Source organism: Microtus ochrogaster, chromosome 16 (assembly GCF_000317375.1).
Source record: "Microtus ochrogaster isolate Prairie Vole_2 chromosome 16, MicOch1.0, whole genome shotgun sequence".
Taxonomy (NCBI): domain Eukaryota; kingdom Metazoa; phylum Chordata; class Mammalia; order Rodentia; family Cricetidae; genus Microtus; species Microtus ochrogaster.
In genome coordinates this window covers 7,731,165-7,744,812 of record NC_022018.1, presented here as the reverse complement: position 1 = coordinate 7,744,812, position 13,648 = coordinate 7,731,165, and the positions used below count along the sequence as shown (strand labels likewise).

The 13,648-nt window shown below is 40.6% G+C and overlaps 1 protein-coding gene across 1 annotated transcript in view; it reads left to right on the top strand.

Moving 5' to 3' along the window:
* Nucleotides 1–13,648, top strand: part of Lrpprc (leucine rich pentatricopeptide repeat containing) — a 103,516-nt gene that overhangs the window by 3,878 nt on the left and 85,990 nt on the right. Inside the window, exons 2-8 of the mRNA XM_005354688.3 lie at nt 6,626–6,819; nt 8,025–8,147; nt 10,292–10,413; nt 10,518–10,576; nt 11,751–11,837; nt 12,275–12,401; nt 12,661–12,805. Coding sequence (XP_005354745.1) covers nt 6,626–6,819; nt 8,025–8,147; nt 10,292–10,413; nt 10,518–10,576; nt 11,751–11,837; nt 12,275–12,401; nt 12,661–12,805 — 857 coding nt within the window. The remainder of the gene's footprint in view (nt 1–6,625; nt 6,820–8,024; nt 8,148–10,291; nt 10,414–10,517; nt 10,577–11,750; nt 11,838–12,274; nt 12,402–12,660; nt 12,806–13,648) is intronic.

Here is a 13,648-nt window from a genome sequence, read left to right as displayed (position 1 = left end):
CACACTCAGAGACTTTGCTGTCGTGTGTTAGATGCTCACACACTCGGAGGCTTTCCTGTGGCAGCTTACATGGTGTCATCCTTGTAGATGGCCCTTTTGTTCTCAGTGTCTTGGTCACGGTTTGACTGCTAGCACGGGCAGTTGCATTGTTTCTCCTGGATGTGGACTGTCAGTTGGGAAGCTCCCTCTGGCTGAGCTACAGATGCTTCAAACCCAACCCATCTTGAAGGGAAGGAACTCAGCTTTTCTCCCAAATCTGTGCTGCAAGTGTCACTGTTCTGTTATTTAGAAAGAGCCCATTCATGTTTATGCTTGCTCTTGTTCCTCCCTCCCCCAACGCCTCATCGTCCCCTTTCATCAACAAGTGAAGATTGTGTGTCCACTAGAGTTGGCACTGGAAGAAAAGTAAACTTTCCCTTTTTACCTGACATTTTGGAATGCTCTTAGAGTCTGAACCCTTTGGGCCTGTGAAACCCAAGACTCAACCCCTGCTCTCTTTCTGTAAGCTCGTGAGTAGTCCTATCTAGTGATGTTGCATGCTCGTAAGATGATAATTTATTGATGTTATGCACTCATAAGATGATACTGGATTGGTATTGCACAGAGAAGGGCAGTCACATTTGTTTTTGGGAAGGAGATGGACCGACCCACCAACCATGCATGCCTGTGTGCCTGTGTGTTTGTTAATGTGTGCAGGTGCACATGCCACAGTGCGCATATGATCAGGACACCTTTGCGGAGCCAGTTCTCCTTCCGCATGCGGGTCCGGGGCTAGAACTCAAGTCAGAATTAAAGGCAAGTGCCTTAGCCACTGAGCACCTCCGAGGCCCAAGAGGATATGTGCTAAGTATCCAGGGCTTGAAGGCTAAAGAAGTCTGTGGACAGCCTGGCGATGATGGCGCACGCCTTTAATCCCAGCACTCGGGAGGCAGAGGCAGGCGGATCTCTGTGAGTTCGAGACCAGCCTGGTCTACAAGAACTAGTTCCAGGACAGGCTCCAAAACCACAGAGAAACCCTGTCTCGAAAAAAAAAAAAAAAACCAAAAAAATAAAAAGTAAAATAAAACAAGAAGTCTGTGGACTTGGAGCCCACACTTTGATTTTGTGTGGGTTTGAAATCTGATACTGCAAGTTGATTACCATACTGGCTCCATGATTGGCTGTAGCGGGGCCTCAATCCAGAGGAGGAGTTTGAATGTGTTGGATCTTGACAAAATAAATGGATTTAGAATGTGAGAAAAAGACAGGATGGCCAGTTAGGGACAGTGTTGGTACTGCAAACTTGGGCCTCAACTAGCATGCAGAACTGAAGGTTTTCTTTTCCTGGAGAGAGAGCAGGAGGTTGGTGAGAGTGTTAGAACTGAAGAGTAGATTTGGAGGTCAGGACAAGTGGGGTCCATTAGAACAAAACCTTACGCAGACTGCCTCTCTGCATGCATTGTACCTGCAGCTCACTCTCTGGCCTGAGAATACAAGCTGGAAAATGGAAGCTTCTCACTCAGATTGTGCTTCCTGATTCAGAGATAGTCTTGAATGTGTTTTAGATGCTGAAGGGATGACTTTAAGATAGTTAATTTTAAAAAGATTTTATTTTAGGCCATGCGATCGTGGTGCATGCCTTTAATCCCAGCACTTGGGAGGCAGAGGCAGGTGAATCCCTGTGAGTTCGAGGCCAGCCTGGTCTACAAGAGCTAGTTCCAGGACAGCTAGGATTGTTACACAGGGATACCCTGTCTTGAAAAACCAAAAAAAAAAAAAAAAAGATGTGTACATGTGTACCTATATACACGAGAGTTCAGGTGCCTGTACAGGCCAGAAGAAGGTGTCAGATGACCTGGAGTTGGCGTTACAAAACATGGTGCTGGGTATTACACAAGAGCTGTATGCGGCTCTTTGTGGCTGAGCTATCTTTTCAGCTCCATAAAAATGTTTCTCAAAACAGCAATGGATGATATATTTGAGTTTAAAAGTTAAAGGCCATTATAAGCGCCTAATGCTTGTAAGACTTTGAGATGGTTAGAGTATAGTCAGTGTCGTTCTGATGGTATAGATTCTGAAAATCTTGCTTCATTTCCACACCATAGGGCCCAATCTGGTTAATGCATCCTCCAACACTTCCTGCAATAACTAAGAGAAACGAAGAGAAGGGAGACAGCCTTTAGAGCTGAGAAGTCGGGTGCAGAGGGGAGATCTAGACTGCGAAGAATTGCCATTTTAGGGCCGCAGCTGGGAGCAGGAACAGCGGGCTGCTAGTGGCCTTTCTGCACTAAGATCCCTAGTCTAGTCAGAAAGCATAAAACCATGTTGGGAGAGAGCTGAATTTGGCAAGGCTTTTCAAGGATAAAATTCATTATAGCTTAATTTTACAAAAGGTTTAGAAAAAGCACAAATTTACTGAGTGCTTTTCATCTAAGAGAGCTGTTCTTGGCGGGTGGTGGTGGTAGTGGTGGTGCATACCTTTAATTCCAGCACTTGGGAGGCAGAGTCAGGTGGATCAGTGTGAGCTTGAGGCCAGCCTGGGCCACACAGAAAGAAACCCTGTCTTGAAAAACCAAGGGCAGGGTTTGTGTTGATTTATTAGGATTGGAAGCTGCTTGCCCCTGTCAGCCTGTCGTCCCCCCTTCCTTTGTCACAAGTATACCTGTGTGTGGTGCAGGGGGTTCTTGGGGTTGGGCTGGGGCTTGTCACTGAGCTATGACTCCAGACGTCTTTGTTCCAGTGAGGAATCTAAGGCTTAGGGAAGCTGATGAGTCTCTGAATCACGAAGCTTTCACAGGCAGGTTAGGTTTGAACAGGTCTTTGAAAGCCGTTTTCGAATTTCTTCTGACGTACTGAAGAGAGGCGATGCTTTAGGAGATGCTGTGGTTGGTTATGTTTTGCTAAGCTTACTTGCCAGGCCTGTGAGTGTTGTCCAGACGTGGAGCATTGTGTTCTGCCTTCAGACTTTTACTTGTTATTGGGCCCATTCTAAGTACTTACTATTTAAATATTTAATATTTTTCTTTATATTGGACTTAGGTTTAAACTGACGTTTAAAAAGCTGTTTTTAGCCGGGCGGTAGTGGCACACGCCTTTAATCCCAGCACTAGGGAGGCAGAGGCAGGTGGATCTTTGTGAGTTCGAGACCAGCCTGGTCTACAAGAGCTAGTTCCAGGACAGGCTCCAAAACCACAGAGAAACCCTGTCTCAAAAAACCAAAAAAAAAAAAAAAAATTCTGTTTTTATGTGTATGGTGTTTTGCCTACATGTGTATTTGTTCACTATGTTCTTATAGTGCCCATGGAAGCCAGAAGAAGGCATCCCTGGAACCATGTGGGTGCTGGGGATTGAACTCGGGTCTAGAAGAGCAGCCAGTGCTCTTAACCACTGAGCTATCTCTCTAGCCCTTAAGCTTAACACTTTTATAACTTTATTTTGTCTTGAGCAAAAATGTTAATAAGAAAAGAGCTAAATTTGATACTTACTATTTTTTTTTTAATTTTCAACAAGTAAACCTATTGAAATGGAAAATCTTTGCCTAAATGCAGTCTCAAACCCATCTTGACTAGAAGTATGTTGTAGACTAACTACATGGTCTCAGTTAATACTCTTGTAAGGGAAATACTGTTATCCTGAGTTAAAAAGTATTTGTTTAGTTTTTTTTTTTTTTTTGGTTTTTCGAGACAGGGTTTCTCTGTGGTTTTGGAGCCTGTCCTGGAACTAGCTCTTGTAGACCAGGCTGGTCTCGAACTCACAGAGATCCGCCTGCCTCTGCCTCCCAAGTGCTGGGATTAAAGGCGTGCGCCACCACCGCCCGGCGTTTAGTTTTGTTTATGTGTTTTCCCACATTTTTATCTGTATACCACATGTGTGCCTGGTGCCCATAGAGGCTAGAGGGGGGTGTCAGAATAGAACCCCTGGAACTAGAGTTACAGCTGGTTGTGAGCTGCCACATGGATGCTGGGAACAGAACCTGGGCCCTGAAAGAGCAGCCTGTGCATTTAATCACTAAGCCATCTCTCTTACCCTGTCCTCCTAAGGTTTAAGCATAGAAACTTCTTGGGCTGCTCTAAGATTGTCTGAGACTGAGTAATTTATAAGAAACAGAAAAAAAAAAAAATCATTGTTTTTTTTTTTTTTTACAGATTTGGAGGCTCCCCATTTTCTAGTTGTTCTTCTCTAGGGTTAATTTTGACCACTTTGCAGTGTGTCTGTGTCTTGCTTTGTGCTTGGGTGATGGCTCTGGTGCTCTGGTGCCGCATGGGCCTGTATTGAATGGTACTACCCAAATCAAGGATTGCTTCTCTCGTCACATCTTTAACTAGCTTTTTCTGTGATTTGGGAAATACTTGTTAGTTTTCTCAAGTGTAAGTTGGGGGCTATCATAGTAATTTACTACTACTTAGTATGCATTAAAAAGTAATTATTAATACACCTTTTGGCCTGGCAGTGGTGACACATATCTTTAATCCCAGCACTCAGGAGGCTGAGAGAGGAGAATCTCTGAGTTTGAGGACAGCCTGGTCTACAAGAGTGAGTTCTAGGACAACCAGGACTGTTCCACAGAGAAACCCTGTCTCAAAAAAAAAAAACAACAAAAACCAAACCAAAACAACACCTTTTGTCCTTTATTCCTATCCTTATCTTTAACCCTGAAAGCTCCAAAGTTACTTTAAACCAACTCATAACCAGAGAAGAGTTTGAATGTGGAGTAAAGAATTTAATTGAAAGCAAACCATGACAAGTATTTTAAAAATCTACAGTTAGAGATTGGGCAGAAATTCTGAGCAGATGCCTCACTGGAGAAGGCAGAGACTTCATGAAAGTTTGCAAAATACCTAAGAGTTCCTAGGTCATTAACAAATTGTACATGAAAACACTGATGAGCCACCTCACCTGGAACAATGACTACTTAAACCAAAACACTGAAAACTGAATGCTCGCAATGGTAGAGAAAAAGAGCTCTCAGCTGCTGCCGTAGGAACACACACTGCGTAGCCGTTTGGAAAGCTAGTTTCATGGCCACTTCGAAAGTTGAAAGTAGACTTCACACCAAGTATTTACCCAAATGAGATCAGCACTTACGTTCTCACAATAATTGCACACATTGGCAAAACCCAAGGTTAGGAACATAGGAGAACAGTGGCTTTGGGGGACTGAGATCAAACCCAGGGCCTTTTGCATGCGGAGTGCACGCTCCATCACTCAGTTATGCACTTAGCTCCTACAGTTTTATTTCTAAACTCACCACTGACTGGTAAAGAGGTCTATGTGCCAGAAAATGTGGTTATCATCTTGAAGGCATTTTCTGAACTAATGTTTTTAGATATAATGCTTAGCATAATTTAGTGGCAACTAAAATTAAGGTACTCGGAGCAGATTCCCAAGAATTGAGTATGTTAAAAGTGAAGTACTTGAGAAAGCCTTTCAAAATTAAGGATTTATAACAGTGTTCTTTACATGTCAGTTTACTTTTTTTAGGTCTGATATTTGTAAATCAAGTTCAGTATTTATTCCTATAGTATGAAATACCTCTGCACAGTTTAGAAGTTTAGTTGTATATTAGACTGTATTAATATTGATTTAAAGAGTTGCTTGTTCTGGGGATGTCAGTTAGCTTAGTTCATAGGATGCTTATTAGCATGGGTCCCATCCCTATACTGCATAACCCACAGCATAGGCCTGGCATGACAGCAGAATTGAAAGCAAGAGAATCAGAAGTTCCTGGCCAGCCTGAACTTTAGGCCCTGTCTCAAAAAACAAAGATTGTTTATTCTGTAGAAACACGTATCATTCTCATCTTAACTAATTTCTTATCTGACAACGGTTCCTACTCTGGAGAGTTAGGGAAGTGTACAAACTGTGTGTTGAAAATGCAAAGCTGTGGAATTGAGATGCTTTGGTCTTGTTAGACAGGCGGGAACTAACGTGGGCTTGAGTGGTCCTGTAAAGTCAGTGCAGAGTTTTAACTTGGAAGAAACTTCGTTGTCTGGTTTAATAACTGATTTAAAATTTAAGTTCAGCCGGGCGGTGGTTGCGCACGCCTTTAATCCTAGCACTCGGGAGGCAGAGGCAGGCGGATCTCTGTGAGTTCGAGACCAGCCTGGTCTACAAGAGCTAGTTCCAGGACAGGCTCCAAAGCCACAGAGAAACCCTGTCTCGAAAAACCAAAAAAATAAAAAAAAATAAAAAAAAATTTAAGTTCATATAAGCTCATGCCAGAACAAAGCCATAAAGGTAGTTTTGGAATTCGGAGTGCACTCTGGCCTTTTGTCTCATTTATACAAGTGAGAAGAGCTCGTTGATGAGCTGCTTTGTTTTCCTTCGTTAAGGAAGTATAATTTTAGCTTCTTAGTTTGAAGTGATTTCATGTAAGGTTATCAATACACCCAACATCAACTGGAGTTTTACTGTGTGTGTGTGTGTGTGTGTGTGTGTGTGTCTGCACACGTGCATGCACATCTATGTGTGTAAAACAAGTCAGAACTTTTAATTTGTTGTCAGTTCATAGTTCTCTTAGTACTTTTGCTGTTGCATTGCAATATTAGGTATTTAGTGAGTGTCAGAACTTGGCGTAAACTTCACACAAACGATGTCCTGACTAGATAGCAATTTACTTTGTTACTAATTGTGTTCAATTTTACAGAGAGCTACCAAGCCAAGCCAGATTATATGCAATTGTTGCTGAAAAGAGGGATCTTCAAGAGGAGCCTGCTCCTGTGAGAAGAAATAATAGTCAGTTTGATTGGGCTCTAATGAGACTGGACAATTCTGTCCGAAGAACGGGCCGCATTACAAAGGGACTTCTCCAGAAAGTCTTTGATAGCACGTGTCGCTCAGGTATTTCCGAGTTTCTCTATAGGTAGTTGAAGTTTTTCCTGGGTGTCTGGAAGTTCATTGTGGAGAGCATCATTTGATACTAAGTGTCAGTGTGACTAGATCCTCCTCTCCTTCCAGATCATCCAGGCAGAGTTTGCAGTAACATGAAATATTAGTTAGAGTCCATTTCAGAGTCAGCAAGTAAAAATAGCCATTTGCTTCCCCTGCTTTCTAGAGTTGTACAGCTTCCATGGTAAACTGTAGTAGAAGGCACCAGTTTTCCTGCCGTGACCACAGTGAAGACTGGTTGTTGCCATTTCTCTTTATTCCAGTCAGCCTCTGAGCGGGCAGATGGCTTAGGTCTTGACTAGTCCTGCAGGAGCTGCAGGTCTTTCACTTCCAGGCTCTTCTCCTATCTCCTGACAAACACAAAAGCAAACGTACTACTGTGCAATTTTGTGTGTGTTTTAGGAAGAGTCTCCCGGAGTCTGTTTGTGGGCATCATTTCCTTAGGGAGCAGAGCTTCTAATGATGAGGTGTAACAAAGAGGTTCCATGACAGACGGTCATGTTCATTGAAAGACCGTAACTTTCTGATTTACTCAGTTCTTCAGCCATTGCCACAATTAATTTTGGAACTTTTCATTGTCACCCTTCCAGCCCTTCCCATCCTTTCCAATCCTAGACACCCACAAGTAAGTCTATTTTCTGCCCCTTTAGTTCCTTGCTCTGGATGTACTTACAGATGGAGTTAGACAATGCGTGTTTATTTTTGTGTTGTCTTAAAGTCCAGTTTAAGGGACATGGAGATAAAACTTAAACATGGTAATATGGGTTCTTTATCTGCTTTGTATCCTTCCCATAAGGTGCTGAGAGGCATAGCCTTTGAACTGTAGCAAGCACTGCTTAGGAATTAGATTCTTCTTGAATCCATTAGTCTTATAGAGTATGTGGATTTTGTAGTCTTAGATTTCTTAAAGCAATCTGCTGCTAAAGATTACAGTTCTGACATTTAGTAGTGTTATGGAGTGCTGGTCTTTGGGTTCCCTCTTATCTTTGGTGAACTGAGGGGTGGGGCTTGTGGATCATTTAATGGATATTTTTCTTGATCTCTTTGAAAAGCCTGAAGATGGTCAAATAATTTATAAACCTCAGCTGAAGCTTTGCTGTTTACCTCCTTCGTGTTACTGGTCCTGTTATCTGCATCTATGAACTGTTTCTCTGCAGGTAGCCCAGGTGGTAATCAAGCCTTGCTTCTGCTGCGCAGCTGTGGTTCACTCTTGCCTGAACTGAGTCTTGCAGAAAGGACAGAATTTGCTCATAAGATATGGGATAAACTTCAGACATTAGGTATGATTGTTTTTAGTCCCTGACATGCGTAAAGGCATAGGTATTTTCCACTGAATGTGTTCTTCATGTAAGTTATAATCTTATTTTGTTATAGGGCTTCTTGATTCAATACTATTTGGCAATATGTTTATATGGTGAGTTATAGGGACATTAAAAATAAAGTAGTTTTCATATCATGAATTAGAATTTTAATAAGTGAAAAAAATAGATATTTGGGCTATCAATTGTAACTCAACTTACAGTATTACAGTATTGTTAGAATTTAGGAAAACGTGCTCACATATAAAAGAGGATTCCACTGTAACGATTGGGTCAGTAAATTATGGAGAGTCTCTGATAGCGAATCATGAGTCTTCACATACTGGTTAAATAGACGTAAAATTTACGATGCTGAGCAGTGTGCACCGTGTGCCACCATCCATAAGCAGTGCGTATTCTTTATGTATGTGTATCCACTATAGTGAAGTCTTTGTGGTCTGGAAGGGTGACAAACACTGGCTCTAATTTTTATTCAATGCTTTTGTTGTTGCTGTTAAGACAGGTTCTACTGTGTTGCCCTGGTTAGTGTGGAACTTGCTCCCAGAGAACGCCTCCCTAGTGTTGGGATTAAAGGTGTGTGCCACCACACCTGGCTAAGTGCCTTTTTTAAATAAAAATTTGAACCAGCTGGGGCATGGTGGCTCATGTCCTTAATCCCAGCACTTGGGAGACAGGCAGGCAGCATTCTATAAATTAGAGGCCAGCCTGGTCTACATAGTGAGACCCTGTCTAAAAGAAAAAAATTAAAGATAAAAAATTCCAAAACTGAAATTTTGAACCATATAACATTTAATATTAAAAAAATAAATAATTGAAAAGACTACTTGATAATGGGTATTCGTTCCTGATTTTTCAAGTCCTTGAAGAGTAGAAGGAAGTTTGTTCAGCGAGTTAGAGCTCTAAAGCCGCTGTTGCTCTGTAGAGCCCGGAACGTCAGGTCACAGTAGTCCACTGCGCATACTAAATGAGAAACCCACACTCTTCTAATTACAAAATCTTTAGGATCCAGTAGAGGACAGTGACAAGCACAGAGGATGTGTAGACTAGCCTTTGCCGTGTAACTGTATGAAAAAGCAGTAAGATGAGGATGATCTTTACCTCACTGCTTTGAATTTATTTATTTCAAAAATTGAGTATACTTATGTATATATTGGATTCTACAGTGGAGAAGGATTTTAAGTATAAAAATAGTAGGAGTGTGGTAATGAATTAAGTATAAAACTGAGAAGTAAAAAATATTTTTTGAGAATTTCATTTATGAGTACTGTATTTGCAATATCCCCCCTTTTCCTCTGACGCCTTTGTGTTGTCACCCCTCAGATTTACAGGCTCTTCTCTTACTGTCACACATTTCTGTGACTATATAAAGACAAGCTGCTGAGTCCATTTAGTGATGCTCATGTGTGTGCTTTTAGGGCTGGCCACGCCTTTAATCACAGCACTGGAGAGGCTGAGGCAGGTGGATTTCTGTAATTTGAGTCATGACAGGGACATCCTGTCTAAACAAACAAACAAAAAACCGAGACCAGAGAGAGGGGGTAATTTCTAGGACTAAGTGCAAAATGTTAATTCATTCAAGTGTGTGCAGTCTGTGGCCCCAAGATCACATGTGTCCAAGGATGGCTTTGGATGCAGCCCACCTCATTTGTAGGTGAGAGTCATACTGCACTGCCAGAAATAATGTCGTTTGTAGAGTAGGCTGAGTGGTATCCTAACAGATGTGACCTTAGGTAGTATACACATTGGAAGAAGACAAGGACATTGTAACATGGGTAAACAATGCTAGCAAACTGGCAGTGGTGTTTAGATTCAAGGGGGAACAGGTCCTTCAGACAAAGGCTTTGGGTGACCTGGTAAAGATTAAGAAAAATTGCCAACGGTCCTACTTTATAAAGGAATTGTAGTCCCAGTTCCTCTGCAGCATGTGAAGGCTGCTTCATAGAGGAATGGCTCTGTCGCTTAGATGCACAGGTGCTATCAGCGTGTTCGCACGTGAAGACGGCACTGTTTCGTAAGACAGCTGCCATCAGGATCTGCAGTGTCATTGTGCTAAGGATGGGATGGTAAATGTTTTTCTAAACGTCTGATTTAAATTTCATTTGTAGGTACTGTGTATGATGTCAGTCATTACAATGCTTTACTTAAAGTGTATCTTCAAAATGAACATAAATTCTCACCTACTGATTTCCTGGCCAAGATGGAGAGAGCAAACATTCAACCTAATCGAGTAGGTAGCTGCTGCTGTGGGTGCTGAGCAGCCACATACAGTTCTGCTGTTTTCCAGAAAGATGTTTATGTATGAAAGTGTTAAGCTGCCCATTTCATTGACAGGTAACATACCAGAGGCTGATTGCTGCCTATTGTGATGTTGGAGATATTGAAGGTGCCAGGTATGTATTTTTTATAAATGTGGGTTATTGTTTAATTTCATTTTCTTTTATTTATTTTGTGTTTCTGCGTACGTGTGTGTGGACATGAGTGTGTAAATCGAGAGAACAACCTGTAGGAGTTAGCTCTGTCCATTGTGGATTCTGGGTTCAGTTCTAGGTATTAAAGTCCAGTTGCTAGGCTTGACCATACGCTTCTCTACCCAACAAGCTATCTCATCATCATTAAATGTAGTTTTATACAAGTAGATTTGCAAATTGTATAACTATAAAATGTATCCACTTTTTTGAAAATTTATTCTTTAAAGGGAATTATTTCAGAAGTATTTTATATAGCAAATTCAGTAGTATGATTTAAATAAAATGAAATTGTTGTATAAAAGGGAAAGAAGTAAAAGTTGCTATCTGAATTAGAACAGAGGTATAAACTGTTAAGATGCAAAGCTAGATTTACTTTTTTTATATATATTTTATTTATTTATTATGAATGCAATATTCTGTCTGCGTGTATGCCTGAAGGCCAGAAGAGGGCACCAGACCTCATTACAGATGGTTGTGAGCCACCATGTGGGTTGCTGGGAATTGAACTCAGGACCTTTGGAAGAGTAGGCAATGCTCTTAACCTCTGAGCCATCTCTCCAGCCCCCGCTAGATTTACTTTTAAAAAACTGTTTTCTAAGGGAGCTATCTTTACCCATTTAAACTTTCTTTATAAAAGTAGGGATATTTTCTTCGCCCACTGATTCAGGTAAAATCAACTACAATATTTCTCTGCCTATAAAATTATTGCCACTTTTTAATTAAAGCTTAGGCAATAAGTAGTGGGTTGAAATATACAATCCATTTTAACTCAGTATATTGTTTTTTTCCCTCTCACATTATTCATATGTCGCTCCTGCCCCCATGCTAAGAATTGACGTAGGGCCTATCCCATATCCTAGGCAAGTGCTTAACCACTGATCCACAGTCCTAGCTTGCTTAGTCGTTTTGACAAGAGTATTCAAAATTATTGATACTTGAAGGAATACAAGTTCACGAGAAGGGGATTATGCTTCACTTCGTTGCTTTTTTTTTTTTTTAACAAGGACATGTTATGCTAAACAAAAATAACTTAAGGCCTAATTCATGGATGCATTAGCAATTGTCATTGATAAATGTCACCTCTCTTTTATTGCAGCAAGATTCTTGGATTTATGAAAACAAAGGACCTTCCAATCACAGAGGCAGTGTTCAGTGCTCTGGTTACAGGCCATGCGAGAGCTGGGTAATTTTCCACCTGGGTTTGCTTTGTCAGCAAGGTTTTGGTCCTAGAAAATTATTAGAGAGGAGTCATAGAGCATGCTTATCTATTCCTCCAAACAAGCCTGGTATGCAGTGGAGCACACTGGTATTTTTATTACTTTCTCTGAAATTTGTGCCTTTTTTATTGCAGTTATTACATATGGGGGTGAAGCTAGCTGTAAACATGTCAGGTGCTTATGGGTCCTATTATTTCAGAAATATATAGCCACTTTAATGAGTAGTTCTTTTTGGGTAGAATTCCAAATAGTATTTAAAATTAGTAATTTTAAGGTTACAAAGCCACAGAGAAACCCTGTCTCGAAAAACCAAAAAAAAAATTAGTAATTTTAATATACTTATTAATATGTTTTAGAGTAATTATATTCAGCAATCTTATGTTTTCTTTGAAATAATTTATAGAGATATGGAGAACGCAGAAAATATTCTCACAGTGATGAAAGAAGCTGGCATTGAACCAGGACCAGACACGTATCTGGCTCTGTTGAACGCATATGCTGAGAAGGGTGACATTGACCATGTTAAACAGGTATGGTTCATGCTGTGTAAGTCAATATTGAAGTCACTGTGTGAACGTGTGTTACAGTTTATGTGAAGCAAAAAAAAAAAACATAGCTCATGTCCATTTAAAAGATGTCTTGTAAAGAGTAATATTTAAAGGAAATTACTAGTTGGATACTTTGCTGTTGCTATGTGATGGTCACTATGGATTAGTATATTGAATCTTGTTGTTTTATTTAGCTCTAATACTTCTAATTTCTCATTTCAATTACTCCACCCATCTTTAGATTCTGGAGAAAGTGGAGAAATCGGATCATTACCTTATGGATCGTGATTTATTCCAGATTATCGTTACCTTTACTAAAGCTGGATATCCTCAGTATGTCTCAGAAATTCTGGAAAAGATTACCTATGAGAGAAGATATCTTCCAGGTACTTAAAATATTTTATCTGCATGACTTGTGAATACCTGGATTACTATTGCTTGTATGATACAAAGGAGACTTCTTTTTTGTCGATTTTTTAATTGTTTTTATTGTGCTATACATTTTTCTCTGCTCCCCTCCCTTTTTACCCTCTCCCATGATCTCCACGCTCCCAGTTTACTGAGGAGATCTTGTCTTTTTCTCCTTCCTATTTAGATCCTCTTTGTTGTTTGTAGGCTGGTTTTTTTTTTTTTTTCGCTTTATGTCTAAGAGCCACATGTATGAGTGAGTACATTCTATATTTGTCTTTCTGGGTCTGGGTTACCTCACTCAGTATGGTTTTTTTTTCTAGATCCATCCATTTGCCTACAAATTTCAAGATGTCAGTATATTTCTCCATTGTGTAAATGTACCACATTTTCTTTATCTGTTCTTTGGTTGAGGGACATTTAGGTTGTTTCCAGGTTCTGTCTATTACAAATAATTAATGCTGCTATGAACATAGTTGAGCACTTGTTCTTGTGGTATGATTGAGCATCCTTTGGCTATATTATATACTCAAAAGTGGTTTTGTTGGGTCTTGAGGTAGATTTGTTTCCTAATTTCCTGAGAGATGATCATACTGATTTCCAAAGCATCTGTACCAAAGGGCACTTCTTAACAGTACGGGAGTATGGGAGGCAAACATAGAGTGCTTGGTCAGTGTAGTAAGCTACATATATGTGAGTTGAGTGCTCCAGCATATGGTATTAAGAAGTATTTTAGCCGGGCGATGGTGGCGCACGCCTTTAATCCCAGCACTTGGGAGGCAGAGGCAGGCGGATCTCTGTGAGTTCGAGACCAGCCTGGT